The sequence below is a fragment of the Thermobia domestica genome, chromosome 9 (genome assembly GCF_964235325.1).
Source record: "Thermobia domestica chromosome 9, izTheDome1.hap1.1, whole genome shotgun sequence".
Taxonomy (NCBI): domain Eukaryota; kingdom Metazoa; phylum Arthropoda; class Insecta; order Zygentoma; family Lepismatidae; genus Thermobia; species Thermobia domestica.
This window is the reverse complement of record NC_137462.1, coordinates 26,462,036-26,486,368: the sequence shown is the minus strand read 5'-3', so window position 1 is coordinate 26,486,368 and position 24,333 is coordinate 26,462,036. Positions and strand designations below refer to the sequence as shown.

At 37.4% G+C, this 24,333-nt stretch overlaps 1 protein-coding gene across 1 annotated transcript in view; it reads right to left on the bottom strand.

Moving 5' to 3' along the window:
* The window catches only part of LOC145694490 (uncharacterized), a 171,725-nt gene that overhangs the window by 11,274 nt on the left and 136,118 nt on the right, over positions 1–24,333 (bottom strand). Inside the window, exon 3 of the mRNA XM_081770788.1 lies at positions 2,311–2,456. Coding sequence (XP_081626914.1) covers positions 2,311–2,456 — 146 coding nt within the window. The remainder of the gene's footprint in view (positions 1–2,310; positions 2,457–24,333) is intronic.

The following is a 24,333-nucleotide window of genomic DNA, read 5'->3' as shown; positions in this document are numbered from 1 at the left end:
AGACCAAGACCAAGACCGAGGGTTCCAGTGCAAGACCAAGACCAAGACCGCATGTGCAAGACCAAGACCAAGACCAAGACCACCCGGGTCTTGGTCTTGGTCTTGCATTTGCTCATCACTAATTAAAATATTTAATAACTTTTAAAACAACTCAAAAGTCAAACAAGTTAAAATTAGAAATCACATTTTTTTTTTTTTTTTTTTATTGTATGACCCAAAATTAAAGGAGTTATGAAGTTTTAAAATGTTCAAACTGCCTCCATTTTGAAAGAGTGTTACGCATCAGATTCGTTATTTGTAATATGAATGAACTAACTAAATTTGGTTTTAATCCATTCGCTTTTAGGGAAGTTACAATATCTACTATACACAAGAATTGGATTTTACTATTATAGATGAGTATCGTGAAATCTCCGCAATAATTATATTAAAAATCCCACACACGCTTATTACAAATCAGAAATTTTTAATGGGATCGCTGGCAAGAGGATGTGATAAAATGAGGGTCGTGATAGAAATTAGGTTGAGAACCACTGCATTAAGTCATATTTTTACGTGATTTGATTGATGGTTTAAATGTCTTGATTAGCAACATTCCACTAAATGCAATATTAAAATGACCTCTTTTAGTGTACTCTTTATTTGTCTGTTCGTATTTTAAGCATATTGGATTTGAAAAGTTTGAATGTTGACTAACGCGACAAGAAAGTTATTCTACTTTGGTAGACCTTCATTTTCCATTATATATTGTTAGGTTTTCTTTTTCTCCTCTTTTTCTTTATAATGATACTGTACAGTACATGTTTATATTGAGATACCATACAAAGTGCTGTATTTTTGCTGAAATTTGTTCGCAGCACTATAATAAAGATTATTATTATTATTATTATTATTATTATTATTATTATTATTATTATTATTATTATTATTATTATTATTATTATACTAGACTCGCTAATCCGGCCATTCCTGGCACATATGGGTGCCGGATTATTGAGTGATATAGTGTACTGTACTTTATTAAAGCTCGTCGAACATTGAACTCAGAAGCAATGGCGTTCTGCGAAGAACCTGGATTTAACTTATCTAAAATTTCGAGTTTCTGCTTGAGATCTAGCGTAACGTGTTTCCCAATAGAAGACATGATTCCGAACTGTAAAGGAATGCTACAATTTCGAATACGTACAGTATATAAAGCATTGTTTAACTAAGCATTGTTGCGCATGCGCATGATAATTCATTGTGCACGTGTTTTTGGTTGGATGTGCGCCGGATCACTGAGAGGCCGGCAGTGTTACCACACTTGGTACAATTGTACCAAATTCAGCCCTTTTTGTCATTCATCGGCCCGTTGGTACCACGCTGGCATTTTCAGCCCCTTTTGTGAAAAAGTTGGTACAATTCTATCAAATTCAGTACCATTTAACAAATACTTATCACATTTTCTAAAGTGTCAGTAAGATTTTTCCTGCATCTCACGTTACTTATACTGTGTGTTGGACTCTTTAAAAATACTGTTGAAATTGCATCCCGTGGCGTTGCACCGCTTAACACTTAGGAACTTTATGTGGAAAATTCGTAATTCGAACTATACTGGAATACAAATGACGCTAGGTCGGCGCATGCGCGCCACGCATGAAGGAGACGAGAAGGAAGGAGTGTGTTGGAAACATTATCTTCAAACCTTAAAAAGAAATAGAACCACACAAACACGTTGAATCAAATGTTGAATATTCTGAAGAAGACCAACGTGTGCTCAAGTAAGTCTATAATTTATGTCATTGCAAAGATTCTACACCCAAAGATAATACTGTAGCACGAAAAATACATTGACATAATTGCTGGCTTAGAGGGCTAAGTTGTTTATTAGTAACGTCATATTGACGAATATAAAGATATGCGAACATTTCTGCGTTTTATAGATCTATATCGACACGTTGATTTGTGATCTTGGAAGAGGGGATTTGTTCTAGAACATTACCTCTTTCAGTTTCGTGTTATAGAGCCGTGTATTACACTGGTATAAAATTCAGCCCTTTTTGTTTCAATTTGGTACTATTTTTCAGCCCACTTCAGAGCTAGGACTGTGGCAACACTGGAGGCCGGACTAATGAGGGCCAGTTTAGCAAAAGTCTAGTGTATTGAAGATTTTAAGAATTAAATTTTGCATCTGAAATCACACTAGGGACCGATAAAAAGTACATTTGACCCACAGGCGAGATACAAGGGACGTGAAGTATTTAGGGTTTACGAGAGTAGCACTAGGTAAACAAGTTTGGGTATCTCTGCTCTATACCTAATATTGATTACCTTTATGACATCATACTCCTTTGGGTATGAGAGCACGGGTTGTGAATTTTCAGTGGCGTCCGTGTGATCGGGTGCTTCATCTTGACGTTGGTGAATGAGAGATGAGTCAGCATCTGTGGAACAGGAACAATCTGCTCTGTCATCACCTGAAAATAAAATAAAAATGTCTGTTAAAAGGTTATTCTTGTTGATTGAAATTATACATTATTATGAGCATTGAACAGGGGCAGATGTGCAAAGAATATACATATCCATTGATAGATCTTATTTAGCTGAACAAAGTGAGATGAGTGAGTGTAAATTCTCATGCGTAGTCTACGAGAAAAATCAAGAAAAACGAACTTTTTTTTTTGTTAATCTAAAAATTTACACTGTACGATAACCACAACTATTAAGGTGAAACTAGTAGTCAAGTATGACCATTAGTAACCTTTTCATTAACACTTAAACTCTATTTGTTTGTTTGTTTGTTTGTTTGTTTTGTTTAACTACAATACTATCAGAAAATAAGGAACATACTAATTGACAGATAACATCGTCTGAAGACAAAGGCACGCTTGAAGGTGAATTCTGATGCGCAGTTTTCGACGAAAACCAACTTTATGGCACTAAAAAGTGTGTTGTTCGTTGTCAATTGGTGGTAGCTTTTATTCTGCTAGCATAAATTTTATATATATCAAATTATTTCATAAATATTCATAAACATTTCATAGTAGAGATTTTGACCGCAGTTTGTGAGTGTGCTGCCATCTGGGTATCATGGACCAAGTGGTCCCTGAGCTGTTCATTCCACAATGAGACACGTAACAGTGAGAACGTTTAAGGATGTAGTGATGCGGCGACGAGAATTATGTTGCAGTAAAAAAAAAAAAAAAAAAAAAAAAAAAGGCCGCGATGGCTCAGTGGTAGAGCATTCACTTTCTGGGGTCCTTGGTTCGATACCACCTCGCGCCAAGTGAAGTATGTGGTGGACAAACACTGTGTGCATGGGTTTTCTCAGGGTTCTCCCGTTTCCTCCCACTTTGTTCAATTCACCATTTTATTCATATCTCATCATCACTGTCTCCTTTAACCTAGCCGGCATAACTGTAAGACGTAAAATTTAGAGATTTCATTTTTTTACTTTTGAAAGAGAATATCAATACCACAATATATATACAGGGTGGATCATTTACTTTGATATGCCCTTTTAACTTTTAAAGAAATACACAAAACACGCTGGAATTTTGTACAATGCAAATATTAGCTGGTGAACATTATTTGGCATACTCCATGATACCACAAGGTTTGACAGTGTTGCGAACCTAACGAAGTTTTTTTTTTTTTCAAATGGTACTACGTCACATTATTACATATTTCAAATCTCCGTGTATACAAGGACGATATAGTATTACAAACATCGAAAAACAAATTTTTGGAGGGTTCTATAACAGTAATAACGCAATTGAGACGGACAAGACATTGTACACTCATGTCCAAAATAATTGTTTCATATCTATAACTATCTTCTTGTAAGAATATAATTTGATAATGATTTTTTAGGGTACTTTTAATAGTGATACTATTTGTATAATCAGGAAATGTATATTTGTGGTAAATTTCATAGGGAAAAAAATTACTAACACAAAAATTAGAATGAGTAAAACAAAATGTTGCTAACTGGACAAGAAAGTTTTATTTTTGTTTTATTGTTCTTATTTACTGCTCTTTTGACATGAAATTTGTCACATACATGTCTTTGTCGATTATACACACACTAACATTATAAGAAATACTGGGGGGAATTCGTTATCAAATTATATTCCTACATAGACATGCGACAACAATTTTGGACATGAGTGTACATGTAAAGGACGTACTTTAATGTCGAATACTATGGTCATCATATGACGTATAGAAACAAAGTTACCATGAATTGAAATTTTGATTTTTTTGAAAAAAAAAAGATTTAAAGGATAAGTAAGTTAGAGAAACACGTGTTTATATAGACCCTATATATATATATATATATATATATATATATATATATATATATATATATATATATATATATATATATTATATCTAATAAAAAACGTGAAACTCTTACGTCGATGGGAAATCTTGCTTCCTCCCTGGTAAAATCTGAAATACTACTGTATACGAGGGCGTCCACCCAGCGTTGTGAGGCTAACTGGGGAGTCACGTGAAAACAACACGACAAAGCCCAGTTCACACAGCTGACATCATCTAGGACTGGTTTTCTGAACACAAAGATGACGGTCACTAGGCCTAGAAGGCTCCTGATGCGCCTGTTAGGGACAAGGCGCCTTATGCAGAGTCGTTACGACGTTATGATTAGTGCCGTACTAAACACTGACTACTGCAGGAGCCTTATGTTAGTCACACTCTTTAGTATGGCACTAATCGCGCTTCAAAACGACTCTGCATAAGCCCAAGGTGTCGCAGCGCTCTGACCACCTGCTCGCCGCTAGGCTGGACGTACTGTACTTCAGCCAGTGTTCGTAGTTCGAGGGAAATTTCCCTAATCTAGGGAAGTTTCGTAGGTAAATTTAGTAAAAGGGAATTTTTCGATAAAACGTGGAAATTTCAGGGAAATTTTCGCGATGACTGATTGACCAATATAAATGCCTAAATTTTTCTTTGTTCTTCAGAAACAAATCAGGGCCGGCGCGAGGGGGGGTCGAGCCGTGCCACCGCCCAGGGCGGCAAATCTGATGGGTGGCAAAATTTAAAAAAAGAAAAGAATACAGGGGCGGAAAAATTTGAGAAAGAAAAATAATTAAGGGGCGGCATGTGAAAGTACCGCCCAGGGCGGCAAAACTTCTAGCGCCGGCCCTGAAACAAATCAATACAATAACAATAGTTTGTGTGTGTTCAAAGTAGCATAATTTACACTCATTGTTGCCTGGGTGTATTTTTATTTTTGCAAAAATAAAATTAATGAAAAAGTATTTTTAAAAAATAGAAGCAAAAAGCAAATGAATGAAATAAATGTGGTAGGCACTTCCTTTAATTCAGCTAAATTTTGTCATAGGAATTTGGCACTCAACAAACCAGGGAAAATTTGAAAAAAAAAAAAAGGAAAATTTTTGTGTCAGTAGAGGTAAATTTTCTAGCTACGTACACTGAGTTCAGCTGGTCGCTAGTGGATGGCGCTGGAAGAGGTTTAGGTTCACAAATGGCAGTTACGCCATGTGGTTTGGTTTTACTGTATACGAGACTTCGTTTGTTTGTTTGTTTGTTTTGATCTTGAGTTCAGACGAATTCGATACGAAAAGTACAGACGAAAGATAGCAAAATATTGCCCATGGTAATACGAGAGGCCTTTTGCTAGTGCAGCGTTTTCCAACCTTTTTCAACTTGCGGCACACTACGGGTGTAACTTGAATTCTCGCGGCACACTAATTGATTTTATTATATGTAAATATAAAATACCGTGGTCTTTTTCTGTGATTACTGATCTTCTCACAGAGTAGAAAGTTCGATCACTGGTTTTCCACCGTGGTAAATCATTATGTTTATTTTTCATTCTAATTTAAAAATAGAAAACAATTGAAATGAAATATTGGACTTAGGTTTTTGAAAATACGCTTTCTTTTTCGAAAACTGTATCCAACCTTTCACTAAAAAGGAAAATCACTAAATAACGAACGAACAAACAAATCTCTTTTACTTTTAAAACACAAATGTAGGTAATTCGTATGCATGTTTATTTTGTCAAAAGGATTGAATATTTTAAAATTTCAAGTTACGGAATAGTCTGCATCAATAAAGAAGGAATAATGGTCATATCAATAATAACAAATACTTTTTTCAATATTAAAAATGTACAGAAAAGTAACGCATTATGAAACTTAAACTTGTAGATTCATATTAGAGGTTCATAGTAATGTGAAATACAAATAGACATTTTCCCTATGTCTTGCAATTTAATTGCTATAGAATTAATAATTTTGTTTCGATTTACTCGCGGCACACCAGCGGCCCATTCACGGCACACCGGTTGGGAAACGCTGTGCTAGTGATACATAATATATCAACCATTGTCAATCTACATACATATTCAATGAATACATTGTGCTTCTTTTGACATATGAATCGGAAACGAGGATGAACAGAGAGAATAACCAAAACGATTCTGTTGAAAAGAGCAATTTTCTTTTATCTTGCCGTAGTTTCGAATGATGATGTTACTTAGTTGGTGGTAATTATAGAAGAAGATGTGTAAAGTTAATTAACAAGTAAGTTTTAATAATTATTTCAAGAAAGAGAGGAAAGAAACATTCATTGATGTTTCAAATAAAAAAGAAAAAAAGTGTTTTAGCCTTCTCAGTTGTACTGTACATACATACACAAACAAGAAAGGTTGTTTACAAAAGAAGTCTTGCCAGATTTTAGTTAGTTTTTTTTTTCGAATGTATATTCAACAAAAAGTAGCGTTACCAACAATTTAACTTGTACAGACACTGCGAAAAATCGATTACCCACTCTTACAAAGCCTATTGTCAATAACTTGATTAATTGTTTTTAACTTCGATAGTATTAAAATAATGGAATTGACCTACAGTTGGTGGACAAAAATATGGAAACACCCGACAAAAAACACATTAATCTTCACTTATATGGCATAATCAAACAACGGTTGAAGAATGGCTTCAATCACAGGTGGGTTATTTCTACGATGTGGGCATACAGATCAGGGGCGTCATTTCAGGCTTCGCTTGAGGGGGGGAGGGGACAAGAGCACCACAAACATAAAACTTTCACGGTTTGTACTAGTATATTAGTAGAAAATCGATAAAGTATATGTATTCCTCAAACTTTGGGGGGAATTGCCCCCTCCTGCCCCTCTAAATGACGCCTCTGATACAGATATTTCTCGAACGTTGTGATAAATGTTTAAGCAAACATGCTATGTAGAAAAATAGTTTAATGTGAACAAAGGAAATAACCAAAAATGTATGGTACTATCTTTAGTTGTTTTGTTTCTGTTCACAATCCGACTTTACTTAAATAATATCCCTCGTATAACAGTTTCTCTGAACAATACTATTTGAAAAGTACAGTTAGGTTTACAGCATTATCTAAGTTAAGTGATGCTCATTTTTTTCGATTTTATATATAAATCAATTTTGTTAAAATGAAATAAGTTAAAATTTTCGAAAGATTTTTTTTTTCAGTAGAAAGAAAAAGTAAAAACCTACTCCATGTCCTACGAACGTCACAAAAAATCATCTTGCAGATACTAGTAAACGCAGTGTAAGCGTGTGGCTATACGAGGATGCGTTTCCAATGCGTTACTCTCGCAGCAAACGCGACCTAGGTGGCTACTCGGTAATTTTACTTTCGCCAGAATTGTAAATCATATTCTGAGCCAGTCAGGGTATCCAGGCTTTATTGCCACACCTTTATTCTCATTCATGCGAATGACGAAAAATAAACCTATAGTGTCACATAGGCCTAAATTTTTATGTAATTAGCTAATTTTTCGGAATCTCCTTGTATTTTTTGTGAATTTTCTTTTGTTATACACGCACATACTTTATAATAGTAGAGTTCCAATATTTTGCACAAAGCATCTTCTAAGCAGAAAGCTGTTTCTTGTTGAAATCTCCTTGCCTGGCAATACGTCTTTCCTTGTTTTACCTTCATTTAGACATCTTTTACTCAGGGACGTCATTTCAGATTTTGCTTGGGGGGGGGCAAGACCCCTTGATATAAGTAAAATTTCGCGTTTTTCACTGATTTACTATTATTCTATTGATAAAATCTATATACATCTTAAACTCAGGGGGGAGGGCAAATGCCCCTTCCTGCCCCCCTAAATGATGCCCCTGCTTTTACTGATTCCGAAACAGCAGGCAGTCTGTTGTTCCGAAACACACCAAATACGCTCGAGCCGACGTATTTTGCACGTTTTTATTGCCTTCGCCTTTGCAGTGCATTGTGATTAGCCATCCACATTTAGTCAGTGGCTATTTGAGAATGCGTTTTCGAAGCGTTACCCCGTAGAGCGAACACGATCAAGGTGGTTATTTGGTAACTTTACTTTCGCCAGAGTTATAAATCATACTATGAGTCAGTCAGGGTTTCCAGGTCTTTTTTGCCAAGTCCAGTTCTATAATAGCAGAGTTCCAGTACTTTGCACAAAGCATCTTCAAAGCAGCTGTTTCTTGCTAAAATCCCCTTGCCTGGCAACATGTCTTCCCTTTTTCCCCCCTTCCTCTTGACATCTTTTAAGCAGCAGGCGGTCTATTGTTCCGAAACACACCAAATACGCTCGAGCTGACGTTTTCTCCGTGTTTTTATTGCTTTCGCGTTTGTGATTAGCTATCCACATTTAAATACATGGTCAGCGTATTCCAAGCGTACGCATGAGCCATAAAAACGCGTTGCGAACGCATTAAAAAGCCGTGTACTAACAGTGGTCATAAGAATTTTATTTATCATCATCATCATCATCTCAAAAGACAGAAAGAAATTTACGCCAAAATAAATAAATAAAACTGACTTAAATATTTTTAACAAAGATTTTTTTTTTAAATAAATGTTAATTGAATAGCTATCTAGTAGATATTACGAAACATACATATTTAAGAAAGAAAAAAAACTTACTAATTTAATGTTTTACAAACAAAATATACTCCCCTCCCTTTCCAAAGAAAAAACGTAAACTAGTAAGGAAGAAATATGATTACTTTCTCCCACGTACGAATTTTGAAACGTTTCACGCACCCAACAAAGGAAAAACGAACGTCACGAATGAACTTCGACAGGCGTGGGAACCCAAGGAGATTCTTCTCTCTCCCTCCCGCGTATCAGTCAAAGCAAAAAGAAATAACAAAAAGGGGAGAGAGAAAAATATCTTCCAATGAGTTTGAACAAAACAAAGGGGGCGGAAAATAGTAGGTGGATATTTTTTTTATTTTCTTTTACTATCATTTTTTAATCATTAAACCCTCTCAGTAAGCGCCGCCCTAATTCCTTGGTTCCACACGAAAAACAACAGACGGAAAATTAAAAGAAGAAAAGAATGAATAATGTTGCGTACATCGCGATTCCAGACATACAAAGCCCGCCTTTGATTCATTTGCAGAGTAAACAAGTTCTTCAGCTGTATTGAGCTTACCATTCGAATTCATCAGACGTCGAACTCACTCACTGGCAGGTTCATGCGTGTAAACAGATTGTCAGCATTATAGCTCGATAAATGGTACATACTAAACACTAACTGGATACCCATTCGATTGAATGAAAAGATAACTAGTATATTCATAAAGTTTAAACGTTACTGAGGAGCAGTGCCATGCCCAGGGGGGGGAGGGGGAGCGAGGCGACGGTCCCAGCACCGAAGTAAGGGGACGCAAAATTTGGGAGGAAAAAAAGAAAAGAAACAAGAGAGAAGAAAAATGTTACTCATGTGAGGAAAATGCATGTGCACATATATAAAATGGAAGGAAAAAGTAATAAAAAGTGCTAAAAATCAAGGAAAAGCACGGAATGTTTTGAAAACTTTGTTACGCTTCGCGCCAACCATGGTAGCGCTTCGTGGCTGGTCCGTCGACCTCACTCATATATACGGGGACGCCCTCGTACACTCTCATCTCGGGCGGTGGTCCATGGCACGGCACTGCTGAAAGGAGCCTAAGTGATGGAAATGGGTATTCTTGCGACCTCAATCACCCATAAGTCTATGGCTATACAAGGATGTTTTTCCGATGCATTACCCCCGTAACGAACGCGACCTAGGTGGCTGTTCGGTAATTTTCTTTTGCCCGAGTTATAAATCATACTGTGATCCAGTCAGGGTTTCTAGGTCTTTCCCGCGCCAGAAGGGTAGAATCAGAATGACCTGTTTCAGTTGGTTTCTTGTGAGAAAACATGAAAATCTTGCTTAAAAAAAAAAATCCCCTGGCCTGGCAACGGGTCTTTCCTTTTCCCTTCCTTTAGACATCTCTTACTGATTCTGAAACAACAGGAGGTCTATTGTTCCGAAACACACCAAATACGCTCGAGCCGAGCCGTATTCTGCACATTTTTTATTGCTTTCGCACTTGCGGCACATTGTGATTAGCCATTCACATTTAAATACATAGTCATCGTATTCCAAGCATACGCATGAGCCATAAAAAAACGCGTTGCGAACGCATCGAAAAGCCGTAGCCTAACTTCCAATATCTCCAAAGTCCCGCTTGCGTCCTCAGATTCCAGCGCCCCCTCAATGCAAGACTTCCTGTCTACTTACATATCTCCGCTATTGATTCAAAATTGAATTTGTTTTGCATACAGAAAAACGCTGAATACAGAACTCTCACTCTAACAATACCGAACACTCGTTACAAACCCATGTTCTATAGGAGTATTCAGCGTATCAGACAGTGCGGACCATATTAACGATTTCAATAATCAGGTGAGCCACTAAGATATATCTGCACTTACGAGGCGAGACAGAGTTTCCAATAGAAACATATACATTTTACCATGCGATACATCACTTTACAACACCTTGTCGACACGAAAAACCTTAAAGAGTCTTCAACCCGGCGAAATTAAAATACCGCTAATTTTACAGTAATTATGTGATATCTTCAAATAGATAAAAGATAATTGAAATATGGAACAAGAGCGTCCTAGACAATATTATTTTGCGTGAGGTACCGTTATCACAAGTCACCTAGTGGCTTTCCGTTTTCAGCTGTTGAGAAACGCGAAAATAAATGCCGATTTTCAAAATGGCTCGAAATCGAAAGCAGATAAGTGAGTCGTGATAGCGGTTTCTCATGTAAAATATTATTGTCTAGGGCGTACTTGTTCCACATTTCGATTATCTTTTATTTATTTGAAGATATCACGTAATTACTGTAAAATTAGCGGTATTTTAATTTCGCCGGGATGAAGACTCTTAACTCAGTGTCTAGGTCTATTTGTGATCGGGTCTTCATGTTAAGAACCTAATTTTTTGAAAAGGGCAAATGGTACTAAGAAAGATATCTGGCCCGTGGGCCGTGTGTTGAAAATCCCTGAGCGTTTAACGAAAAAAATGCCCAAAGAGAGACATATACCAACCGACAGATCTCATTGAGCCTAATAAAAATGAAATGGATAAATGTAAAACCTCATGCGTAGTATTTGAGAAAGTCGAAAAACGGGTAAGATAAACGGTTGCCATCTTGTTGTCCGCCATTTCGAGTCTCGCTAGACTAATAATAATAATAATAATAATAATAATAATAATAATAATAATAATAATAATAATAATAATAATAATAATAAATGGGAAGAGGGTCTGTAATATATAAAACAGGGCTAGAATTTTATGAGAAGCTCAACGGTGTAATCAGATTTAACATAACTTCAGCAACTTTAAAGTATAAGCACATAAAACACTCATTACCTTTTATAAAATGTGTTTAATGTTCTAGCCATGTTGCAAAATGAAATTTTTTAGTTTTACGTCCTACGATTATGCCGTGTAGGCTAAATGAGACGGTGATGATGAGAAATGAATGGAATGAATAAAGTGGGAGAAAACAGGAGAACCCCGAGAGATCCCACGCACACGGTGTTCGTCCACCACAAAGTTCACTTGGCGCGAGCTGAGATCGAACCAGGGACCCCATGCACCAGAGGCGAACGCCGTACCATTGAGCCCCCGCGACCTATAGCCGTGTTGCGTTATACATATTTGCATATGTGTCTTCAAAGCTGTATGAACACAGAGCAATGTCTCAGATGTTATTTCTGAACATTTATCCTATATCCATTGCTCTAAATGATCCAGGTCCCTCATCTTTTCGCCATATACCATTCCCTTTAGGTGATCCCAAAGGTAAAACTCCAATGGTGATAAATCAGGTGACCTGGCATGCCATTCCACTGACCTACGTCGACCAATCCATCGACCAGGAAATTTTCATCCAGATACTGACGATGAAGTCCATAATGAGGAGGTGCCTCATCATGTTGGTAAAATAAGAGCCATCCTGGACTGATACTGAGGATAGAATGAGTTGTTCTAAAATGTCCACGTAACGTTCTGCAGTTAAGGTAGCAGATATAATAAATGGGCCAATGATACGTCTTTCCCATATCCCTGTCCACACCATAATTTTCCCTGGGCCAATGGGAGTCTGGTTGACATGGCATTCCATTGATAATCGGCGTATGCCGTGCTGGGGAAACTTAACACACGATGTGAGCATTGCTGTAGCTGTCTTCGTCAGTGGTAGTTTTGAATCTATCTGATCGTGGCCTGTCCTCGTTTGTATTATCGCTTCAAACTGTAACTGTGCCATTGCAACGTGCTAAACTGAAGCATATCGATGATGCCTTTCTTTGAAATCACGAGCGCTCCTACCACCACACATCTTCACTTGAGGATCTTGATGCGATCGACTTTGACTAATGGCATGGTTCAGCCCCTGGAAATAAAAGATATATTTCCTATTCAAACTTTTTGGCTGAGATTCAAAATGGTGGGCAGTAAGATGGACACGCATCACAAAAGGTTCCCCCTCGGCTTAAAGTGTCCCTACAATTACCAATTCCGTCTATCTACACACGTTTTCATTTCATAAGGGGCGGTAAGGGTCTTATGACACACCCAGGCCCGTATCCAGGGGGTCTAGGGGGGCCGGGCCCCCCTAAAATTTTGCTGGCCCCCTGAAATTTTCACGATAGGCTCGGAAATGAACTATAATATAGTGAAGAACTATACTATGGTTGGATCGGCCCCCCCTAACTTCAGCCGAGCCCCCCCTAAATTTTTGGGCTGGCTACCGGCCTGGACACACACTGTATTTTTTTAAACCTAGGTATTGATACTATACGATAACCACGCTATTTATTAGGATGAAACATACTAGAGTATATCTTCACCAAGGTTTTCATTATGATACTAGCCATATGGATATATATACATACTGTATACAGTACAAAATTACGATTAACTTTCAAATTTTAATTGTCGTTTAACCATGATAGTATTGTACGAAGATAAAACATATATCAATTGATAGATCTATTCTCATATGTAGTTTTCGAGAAAATCAAGAAAAAAATATTTACGTGGCGCTAACAAGTATGTCGTTCGTCGCCCAAAAAATAACTTATAGTTTTCCTGCTAGAATATTTTTTTAAAATTAATTTGTCTACAGTTTATGTGAAACAAATACACTGTTCGGCAGCAAGTTGTAACTGTACTGTTATTTGTCTTCTTCTAACGGTGACACTCATACTACTAACAATCACATAATAGTCCGAACACAATAATGACTCCCTTACTACTTGTAATGTGAATTGTAGAAAAAATGAAATATTTCAGTTTAACGTCCCACGATTATGCCGTTTAGGCTAAGGGAGACGGATGATTAAGGGAAGTGAATGATAATGGAAAAATCGGTGGAATGATAATGTGGGAGGAAACGAGAATACTCCGAGAAAACCAAGGACACGATGTTGTCCGCCACAAACTTACTTGACCGGAATCGAACCAGGAACCCCACGCACAAGACGTAAGCACTCTACCACTGAGCCACCATGCCCCTTGAAATATGCATTGTCTATGCATAGACCCACATAGCACACTACGTCCCTGGGATGTCCCATTTTGATCCCAATCATCCCATTCGGTTCCCGGGATTATCGGGACAATGAGAAGACATCCCATGGACGTCCTGAAGGATTCCCATGTAGGATGTCCACAGGAAGTCTCAGATGGGACAGGAGGTTCGAGGGAAAACCAATAGACATCCCTTCGTGGTCCCGTTGAATATCCCGTATCCCGGGGTATTAGCGGACATCTGGACCTCCCGCGGAAATCCTGTGGATGTCCCGGGAGCACATTCGGATATCCCGGGATGTCCCGTCGTCCGTTGCGGGCTCAGTCTCGGACATCCCGTGGACGTACTTGTGTTATGTGGGGAGTAGCTCAATCGAGAAAGATGGATGTATTATACTAAGTCAGTGGTTCTCCAAAGGTATGTCGCGGTTGTTTTCCCATAGGAAATTTTAGGATTTAAAAATCATGAACCATATAATATTTCGTTAAAATCAATTTTGAGACATACTGTACTAGTCAAATCCACCAGCACAGCGGCAAAAACAATGTTCAGTTGACGGCGTTATATGTATTGTCACGAATTTTTTCATTGAAAACGAAGAAACTAAGCGATAAAACAACTTTAAAAAACGCCCCTATCTCTTTGCCCGAGTATGGGACCAACTACGACGTGATTTTTTTGTATAATGGTGTAACATAAATTATTATATATTTTATAATTGCATAAAAAGCGACAAAACAACGTATATCGTAACAAGGAAGTATACAAGAGCGATCTAGGTATGCCATTCTGTAAAATCGTCCTAAAATCAGACTAAATTTAAGAGAAAGCAAGGATTTCAGAAGAGGGTCCAGACCCTCAGGATCAACCTCCTGCGTACGTCCCTGCCTGTTGATAATACCTTATTAACTCATTGTTGGTTGTATAACAGTGCGATTACAGATAAAGAACTATGGGTTTGAATCCACGTAATTTATATATATATATATATATATATATATATATATATTCCTAATATCTGAAAATCGTCAAATGATATTGCTAGTAAGAATGTTAAAGGAAATATAGGCCTATGTAGAGTATGGACGGAAATGTCTATTTTTTTTTCTTTTTGCCTTTATATTCATGTTTATTTCTTCCATAATTGCATAAATTCATCCATTAGGTATATGGTTTTTACTAATCTTTTAGCGTGTTTCACTTCAAATTCAATAACTTTTCTTTGTACTATTTATGCATGAAAAGTGCTTCTGTTGGCAATTCTATATAATTTTAACTCTTGTGAAATTTGTGAACATTGCGAGCAAGATCTAACACAAAAACTTCCTAAATTTGCTCTATCCATGAACAACTTTGACCAAAGGTGGTGATCTCGTGTTAAATCGCTCACACTGGCAAGCTGTTTCTAATTTGGCTAATTCAAGTCAATGTAGTACTAGCAAAGATAGAGGCATTTTGTATTTCAACTTTAAATAAGAATTGGAAACTACCAGTAATTATTGGAAAACTGTTACGGAATTCAAATAAAAAGTCGTTCGTAAAAGTGTTTTCTAAATACTCTGAGCAGCTGTATTTAAGCATTTGTTGACATTTTCCAGCTTGGGAAAGTAAAAAAACAAACATTTTTTTTTAGCGTATTTCAGCTGTGTCGTCTCCAAAAGAGGAAACCATGTCCAGTTCTCCCACAGGAAGGCTATATTTATTTTCTTCAGCGGGTGATTTCAATGCAACATATTCACAATTTACTTATTTATACGTTAGTGGAGTAGTTTAACTTCAAACTATAACTCTAGGTTCCTACTAACAGTAGAAGATTTAAATGCAGTAATGATTGATATTTTGAATTAGAAAGTGTGTATATATATATATATTTCATTTTTCCGTAGTTGATTATGTGTCCTTGAGCACGATCAGTTTCTTAGGGGAAAAGCCACGGAGGAAACTTCAAAATCCACCAACAGGAAATAATCGCCACAGCGGGGAATAACCACGAAGTCCTGTACTTTAATATTGTCAATATTTTATAAAAAGTTCAGTTGTAGGTTAAATTTGATCCTCGTCTACTCTAATACTGTATAAAGTATTGGTTCTTAAATTTGAATTTGGATGAGTGACTTATATTATGAACTGGCTACTATGATTCAAAGACCTAACCATTGGTCTTACGTACATTCATGTACTCACGACTCCTCATTCTCGTACCTGCAATTGTCAGAAGTCACGACACAATTCTGACTGGTAATGATGCTGTAGTAGACACGTCTCTCTTCTTTTCTAATGTTTTATTTGGTATACCTGTTCCTTCGGCGTTCTGACGAACACAAGACGAAAAGTAAACAGTAATGATAACAAAAAAAGAGTAACTTGTCTCCATTTTCCCAGACCAGACCAGAAGTACTGAAATCACGCAGAACGAGAAACTAGAAGCGAATAACCATGTAGCTAGCGGGTTTTGGTTTTCTTCGTTGGTTAATGAGTCAATAAGCTCCACAGAATCACCTTCTCCGCTGCCGATTCTTTCTGCGACCTCTAAAAGTCGCAGTTGTGGAATTTGAAATGGAACACGATTCTCGTTCTACAGCAAATAAAAACCGTGACCGACAAACATGTTGTTTAGCCTTGTAAAAATAGCTTGCATTACTTCTACTGTGTAATAAGTTTTTTTTTTAATGAAATGAAATAAAACTATAATAGGTATAATCATCCAACATAATCAGAAAATAAACGAAATAAGAAGATTGAACAGAGTTCAGATCAGCGTACTTGTTAAATACAAAGCAATGAAGTTCCATCAATAAACTTATGCTAGAGTTAGATACAGCCAGGCCGGTAGCCAGCCCAAAAATTTAGGGGGGGACGGCTGAAGTTAGGGGGGCCGATCCAACAATATTATAGTTCATCACCATATTATAGTTCATTTGCAAGCCTACCGTGAAAATTTTAGAGGGGGCCAGCAAAAATTTAGGGGGGCCCGACCCCCTAGATTCCCCTGGATACGGGCCTGGATACAGCTTCAGTGTACTTAAACTATACGGGAGCCAAGATTTGGAAAATCTATGGGTAACATCTATTACTTCACCGAGAAAAGATTAATGTATAAGGAATTTATTTACGCAAGAGACACTTCCAACTGTATTTAACAAGAACATAGAGTATATAATGTTCGGGTGACATTCTAAAGAGTAAATGTGCCAATCAGTGGCTTCGATTGGAAGTTAAAAGTAAGGAGGGGGAAACATGATCTGAATATTTGTATATCAATGTTAGTTTTCCTGGTTGTTTCTAACACTTAGTTTGACAAAAGGTTGTATAACTAATAGGATACTACTTTTTTCAGTTAAATTACCGTATATCGTATTTCATATTTTATTAAGAGCACCGCAAGTAGGTACTAGCTCTTTGTACTCTTAAACAATGAAAGTGTAAGAAGAGATTTAATTCCTTGCATATGAACATCTTAAAATTCTGTTTGGAAAATTGTGTGATCAAATTATTATTTAGTAACAAATTTGTAAAACGAATAAATAGATAGGATAATATTAATCATAGTAATGAATAACGAGCCTTGTTTTGTAGAAGTTACATTGAAACTGGGGATTAATGAACAACTTATATTTTTAATTCCACACATGCCACTAAATGTATGTTATTACTCTTAGAAACTGAAAGACAGTAAATATTACAAGCATATGCTACGACGTTTAAAGAAATACGTAGTTGCAATATTAATTGTTTTGAATTGCAATTAAAATGCAATTCCTGTAGCTTTCTTAACTCCATGGAAAGACAAATAACCAATACATATTGACGCAACGGCAAATATTATATGCCACCATTTTTTTTCTATGAACCAGTAACATATACAAAGACTTACATTTCCAATTGAAACAATGTACATTAAGGGGTCACTTCAAAAAAGTGGGGGACAACTGTACCTTCTAACCCCCCTAGTGCCACTGTTACAAGAAATCAAAGAAGAATAGATACAATCTGCTACTCAATAGTGGATATTTTTTCTTTAATAATAATAAGAAGAAGAATAATGAAAACAATGTCTGTGTGTTTGTCATCATATTTTTGCATAGAATAAAGAAGTGACGTAGAGCTACCAAATTTGGTACACGGATACCTTTTTCACCAGATCTAATCGTGTACGAAACCCTCTTTTCAATTTTTGAATCGGGGAATCAGATTCGGGGGGAGGTGAACGGTATGCAAAAGTGTATGCACATTTATCGCAGTTTCTAATAAACGCCTTGTGCATATGCAACCCCCATTACATCACGGGTTGGCGGGTTTAAATAACAGCAGAGGATAAATACAGGGGAATTGAGTAAGGATATTTTCCTCTCTTTTAATCGGCGTTCTGAATTACGGGTTTGGAATAATAGGTGTTCACTCATTTTATCAAGATTCTGAATTAAGACCTGACAACAATGAGTGCCTACAGCTAGTATATAAATAAATAAATAAATAATCTACTGCAGCAAACAACGAACGACACAAAAGATCTTTTTGTTTTCGATTTTCTAGAAAAATATGCATGAAATTTACCATCATGCATGTTGTTTTGCAAACTAATCACAATAATACCCTTTCGCACTCAGAACAGACCTTATGCAACATGGAATGGAGTAATAGAGATCATGAGTGATAATGAGTGCGAAACACTATTCCACGTCCAGTGTATCGATCTATTTCATGAGAGAGGATAGAGAAGGAAATTTGTGCTGAATTCGTGGCTCCAAAGTAGATCGCAAGCATGGCCGGCCCTACCGTACGTGCAACACGTGCATTTGAACGGGACTGCAAGTTTCGAGGGACGACAAAATCTGTCACACCTATATTATTTAAAATAAACATTTCTTGTTCATGATGATGGTAGTTAAATTTACTACTATTTGAATACTACACTGATAAATCATATTTAGGTCGCATTAGTTGAATGTCACATAGACAGTGCTAAAGCAAATGATCAAACAAATCCCAACATGAATTGTTTGATTGTTGTCAAATAAAAAAAAAATCAATTCTCGAACAGTACCGAACACGTTCCATTTAGTTAGTTATCACAGTTTTGATATGAAAATTAGTCTTGTCTTTGTCACGAACAATTTCCTTATCATTGAAAGTGGAAACAAGTTTTAAAAAAATAACGTGTAGAAGGAAAAACAAGAAATAAAGATGAAAGAACTAGTTGCACTGGAATTGCAAACTGAGATTGAAGCTCGATATTGAATTCTATAAAAACGATTACCACTTTTCCTCTGCAGGTGTGTTTGGTTTATCTTTCACTAACTTAATATTTATTACTTAAAGAAAAGAAAATAGGCACAACGAGATTGTATTTGTAGTGTTTAGGTCTTTCTGAGTGCTAATGCCCTTTCGATCCTCTTCGTTGCTCATGATGAGGTAGCATACTTGAAACGTGGCTTTTAAGATGTGTTATTTCTGGAGAAAACGGGCAGCAAGTAATGCCATTGCAGCGGGCGGCTAATTGCCTAGAGCCGACCCTGGTCACAAGTGTTTAGTTATGTTCAGACCTGGTGATTTAGCAAATCAGGAAAGGTGCTTAACTTCATCCTGATGCTCCTCAAACCACACCGAACAACCCCAGCTATATGAGTTGTCGCATCATCATCCTGGAATGTAGCATCATTCCCCCGAAAAAAATATCTGGACATAGGATGTACATAATCCCCTAATGGCAATATGAGCAGGGGCAGTGATTTGACCGGTCAGCATCACCAGATTATCCACTGAATACCAGGATATTGAAGCCCACAGCATCACAGAGCCACCGCCGTGTTTCACGATTGGGTGGAGACACTACAGCTCAAGATCTTAGTATTCTTTTGGGTGTTCACCATACATAAACATAGCCCGTGCACTTAAGTAGGGCCAGGCCCGTATCCAGGGAGGTCTAGGGGGCCGGGTCCCCCCTAAATTGTTGCTTTCCCCTAAAATTTTCACGGTAGGCTTGCAAATGAACTATAATATGGTTGGATCGGCCCCCTCTAACTTCAGCCGGGTCTCCCTACATTTTTGGGCTGGCTACCGGCCTGAGTAGGGCCTAAGGTGAATGATGACTCATCGGACCATATCACACGTTTCAGTTCTTAGCTGCGCATGCTGCATGTTTACGGAAACATTGGCATCCTGCTAAAGCGTGATGATTCTTTTATCAGCGTCTTCGCCCGTGCAATCGGACCCTTATGCAGTGGCGCCTGCCTTCAACATTGGGAGGGACGGGTAAAACCGTTCCCATAATCTCTTCCTTTTTTTTTTTTTTTTTAAGCGATGTTCAAAATATTTATGAAGTTGAAAACAATGCTGTGGTGGATCGGGGAAGCACAGTTGTCTTCAACACTGGGAGGTGGGCAGATTTGAGGCTTATTCTGGAGGGACATCAACTTCATCTTACTTTTCTTTGTGACAATCGGACACAAATAATCACATTTCTCCCCGAAAAAACACTTCAAATCAGATTATTGGAGGGGACATGTCCCCCTCACTTCCCCGGGATTTGCGCCAGTGCCCTTAGGTCCATGCCATGTAAATCGCAGTGGATTGCCATTGGCAACACAGGCTGAGGGGGGTCTTGCTTGAGTTCCTCCGACACTTAAATCGTAGTTGAGCGGCGGTTAAGTGACTATCCGTGTTAATATTCAGCGGTACATGTCACTGATGGTTTTCTTCCTATTACTGTTCCTCTTAACCGACGTGGATTTGTCTTTAGTTTTGTAGGCCATCATCAGCTTGGACATTGTCTCTTGCGACACACCCTACATACTTGCCACTTGTGTCACGCTTGCACCACATAACCGAGTGCCAACAATTTGCCCTCTTTGGAAACCAGAGAGGTCGCCCATTTTGCACTATCACGCTGCTCAGTTTACCGTACACTGTCGTTCTACTGCTTCTTACGTACAGAGTCTGTTCTAATACACCAATAAGAAGAACCCAGCGCTACGATCACCTCCTGATCGTTGCCAACCCAGACAATTGACGTGCTTCCAATCCCCCCCCCCCCGAAAGTATGATTGGAAGAAACACTGTCATAAGGCTATACAAGACGTGGATCTACAGCTTAAGTGGAATCCAAACCACATGAGCGCCCATAAGGAAAAGAACCAAGGTCTCCTGCGCCTAGGCATGTATGTTAATCAAATAGCTAACAGGAAGTTTTCACTTAAATAATATACATAGACTGTTCTTTCAGGGAGAGGATTTATCGACGCCACTGAGCATAGCACTAAAGCTAAGCACTCTGCCACTGATCTAATGTGCCTCTGGATCTACGGTATGTGAGGAATGAAAGGAACTTAAAAATTAGAACAATCCTGTATTAGACACAGAAGATAAAATCTACTTTCTTAAAATATATATATATATATATATATATATATATATATATATATATATATATATATATATATATATATATATATATATATATATATATTTCTTGCTTGAGTAATCATGATCTTGAAAAAAATACCTACAATGGATTTTTGTTAGTAATTTCGAGCAACGAACCTTTGTTTTCATATTTTTTTTAAAAATGTATATATGTGTATTATGCTCTCCCTCGTGCCAAAGCGTGCGTTGTTTGCAAGTGGGTGGAGCTCGAGCCCTCAGTTTGCCCCTTTATTATGTACCCCTCCAACCCCTCTCCCGGTCGTCTATTACGGAGGACCCAGCTCGTGAAGGAACGTGGCCTCACCTGACCTTCGTAATTACGTAGACAACTCTCCAAAAAATGATTCGCTCACCTCGTCCCTTTCTCTGCGTCGCATCGCGGCAATCCCATCGCTATTATACAGTACCATAACATCCTTCCTGCCTATAACGTACCTTTACCGATTGCTTGCTTGCTTTAAGATCAGAAAAAAATATTTGTCTAAAAAAAAATATCGTAGATACCGGCTTTTTCTTTTTTTTTTTCTTTTCTTTCGCGGGTTCTCTTGTCCTTTGTACTAGCTGAGAACATTGGACCATATTTCTCCCACGAATTGGTTTTTGTTCTGATAATGTGCAGGACCAGGAAACGAAACGCTTTCGTCCTTAGAATACTAATTAGCTGGAAAGAAGATGCGCTGGAGCAAACTATAATCAACAGCCTTAAAGAGATTTCTGGTTGAAAATTGTACATTCCGTCACACACAAAAAAGCACCACTTTGAGAAAACTTATATATTTTTAATATTAACGGTATTCTTGTTCTAATAGTACCCTATTCCTCAGTGGCATAACTAAAGGTTTGGGGACCTCCCTGCAGACAGCGCGGAGTGGGGCCCCTTCTCTATGTCCAACTTCACGATTTAGGGCCCCTGATGGCTTGAGGCTCCCCCGCAAGGCGGGGTCTGCGGGCCCTTATTTACGCTCCTGCTATTCCTTATTTATGAGTTGCTATTGTAATACATATATGAACATTGAACGAAAACTCTTATGTTTTATATATTAAATGACCTTACAATCCACAAATTCAATGCAATGCACATCAGGAAACACCTACAATTGTTCTCAATGGTGCTATTTTTGTGCTTGGCTGTACATATTAAGATGGATCGATGCATAAAAATGAATTATTACTTAAATAATTAATAAATTAAAATAATTTATTAGTTAAAATAATTCGAAAATTAAAATAATTCGTAACAGCATCCATAACGTAACGTTATCTTCCTAGACGTTAATTGGTATATTAATTTTAATAAAGAAGTACATACTCTGGTCAGAAAAATATTAATTAAAATATTAATTACTTGTCTAAAATATTGTTAAGACAAGTGCTCGATAATTGATTTATTTATTTATGATATTTCATAATAAGAAAAATTATATCTTGCATCAACTTATATTTTTCAAGCATCCAGAATCATTCAGCTAAACGGTTAGCTTCTCGCCTTCCTTGTGGAAAACTTAGGATTTAATTCCCGGTGAGAATACAGTAGATACTCAACTACCCGGCTCACAATTAACCGGCCTAATTCCAATTCTCTGTAATAAAATAGGAATTCTTTCTTTAACGATCTACTCTAGTTTTAATGCCTTCATTAAAAAAAAAAGAAATCTACTTTGCCAAGGAGAAACAGTCATTTACCAAGGACTTTTTTCAAAGACTAAAAACTGTACATTTTGACTATTTCATCATCATCATTATTATTATTATTATTATTATTATTATTATTATTATTATTATTATTATTATTATTATTATTATTATTATTATTATTATTATTATTATTCCTGCCTTCTGACATCTGTGTAATCGTTTATGAATGAACAGTAAAATAAATTGATTTTCTTTGAGAATTAGGCCTGCATTTTGCGTTAATGTTTTGTTTATTTTAGAATTGTTATGTTTCCCACAAGTAAGTTAGACATTATAAAGTTTATCTTAAAATGTGAACAATATTTTTTTATTCTTGGACTTCCTTCTATGATAAAGTTTTAAAATTCATACGGTGTAGTACAGTGGATAATATTTATAAAGTACTCACTTAAAAGGTCAGCAAATATTGTAAAGTTATGCTTATGCAGATACAGGTAGAGCAACCGGAAACGTTTTCTCCGACTACCAAGTTTTATTACAGACATCCTTTCTTCTATGAACAGTGTGTTCCAAAAAATCATTATAATGTAAAATCCTCTAATACTTGGGTAAAATACGGTATCTCAAGTCCCTAGCAGCCTAAGGAAAGATCTCCACAGAGCTCCGAGCAAACTAAAGGCTTTGAGTTACGTTCCTCTTAAAGCTCCAGGCTACCTGAGAGAGTGGAGATGACCAGTCAAAGACTGATAGTAGTCGCTGTGATCTTCCTGGTTTTATAGGTGTGACGGTGAGTGTGACGGTGGCGCTAGTGTTCCTGTCGTCTGGCAACGTAGTAAGTCGTAGTAAGACGTACATGGCTAATACTTGTTGAGTTGATTTTGAGTTTAATGTTCCGTTCAGCAGCGAGGCTATATGAGACGTGGACCTACTGATTAACGTGGACTCCGAACCACTTGAACTCCCGCCGGGAATCGAACCCGGGTCTCCCGCGCCAAAGGCGCGTACGCTAACAGCTTAGCCACGAAGGAGCTCGTGGCTAATACTTGTAAACATAAGCACGTGTAGGTTGTTTATCAACAAAGCCATGTGCGAGATATTACAATATAAATAACAGCAGATTTTTATACACCGGTCTTACCGCCTTTTTTTGCTATTGGGCCCGCGCTACCGCCGTATTCGGCCAATAGCGTCTCTTTTAATGGTATAGGTGGGGCAGGAAGTGGAAAATATAGAACTTCGGCCTATCCACCTTTTTTTTTTTTTTTTTTTTTGTTATTGGGGCTGAGTTACCCATATTAGGCCGGGTAGTCGGCAATCTACTGTACAGGGCAAGTCACTATGATGGACCCAATTTCAAAAATTTATTCTGGGAAATCTACTAAACATACGCGTATACATGGGC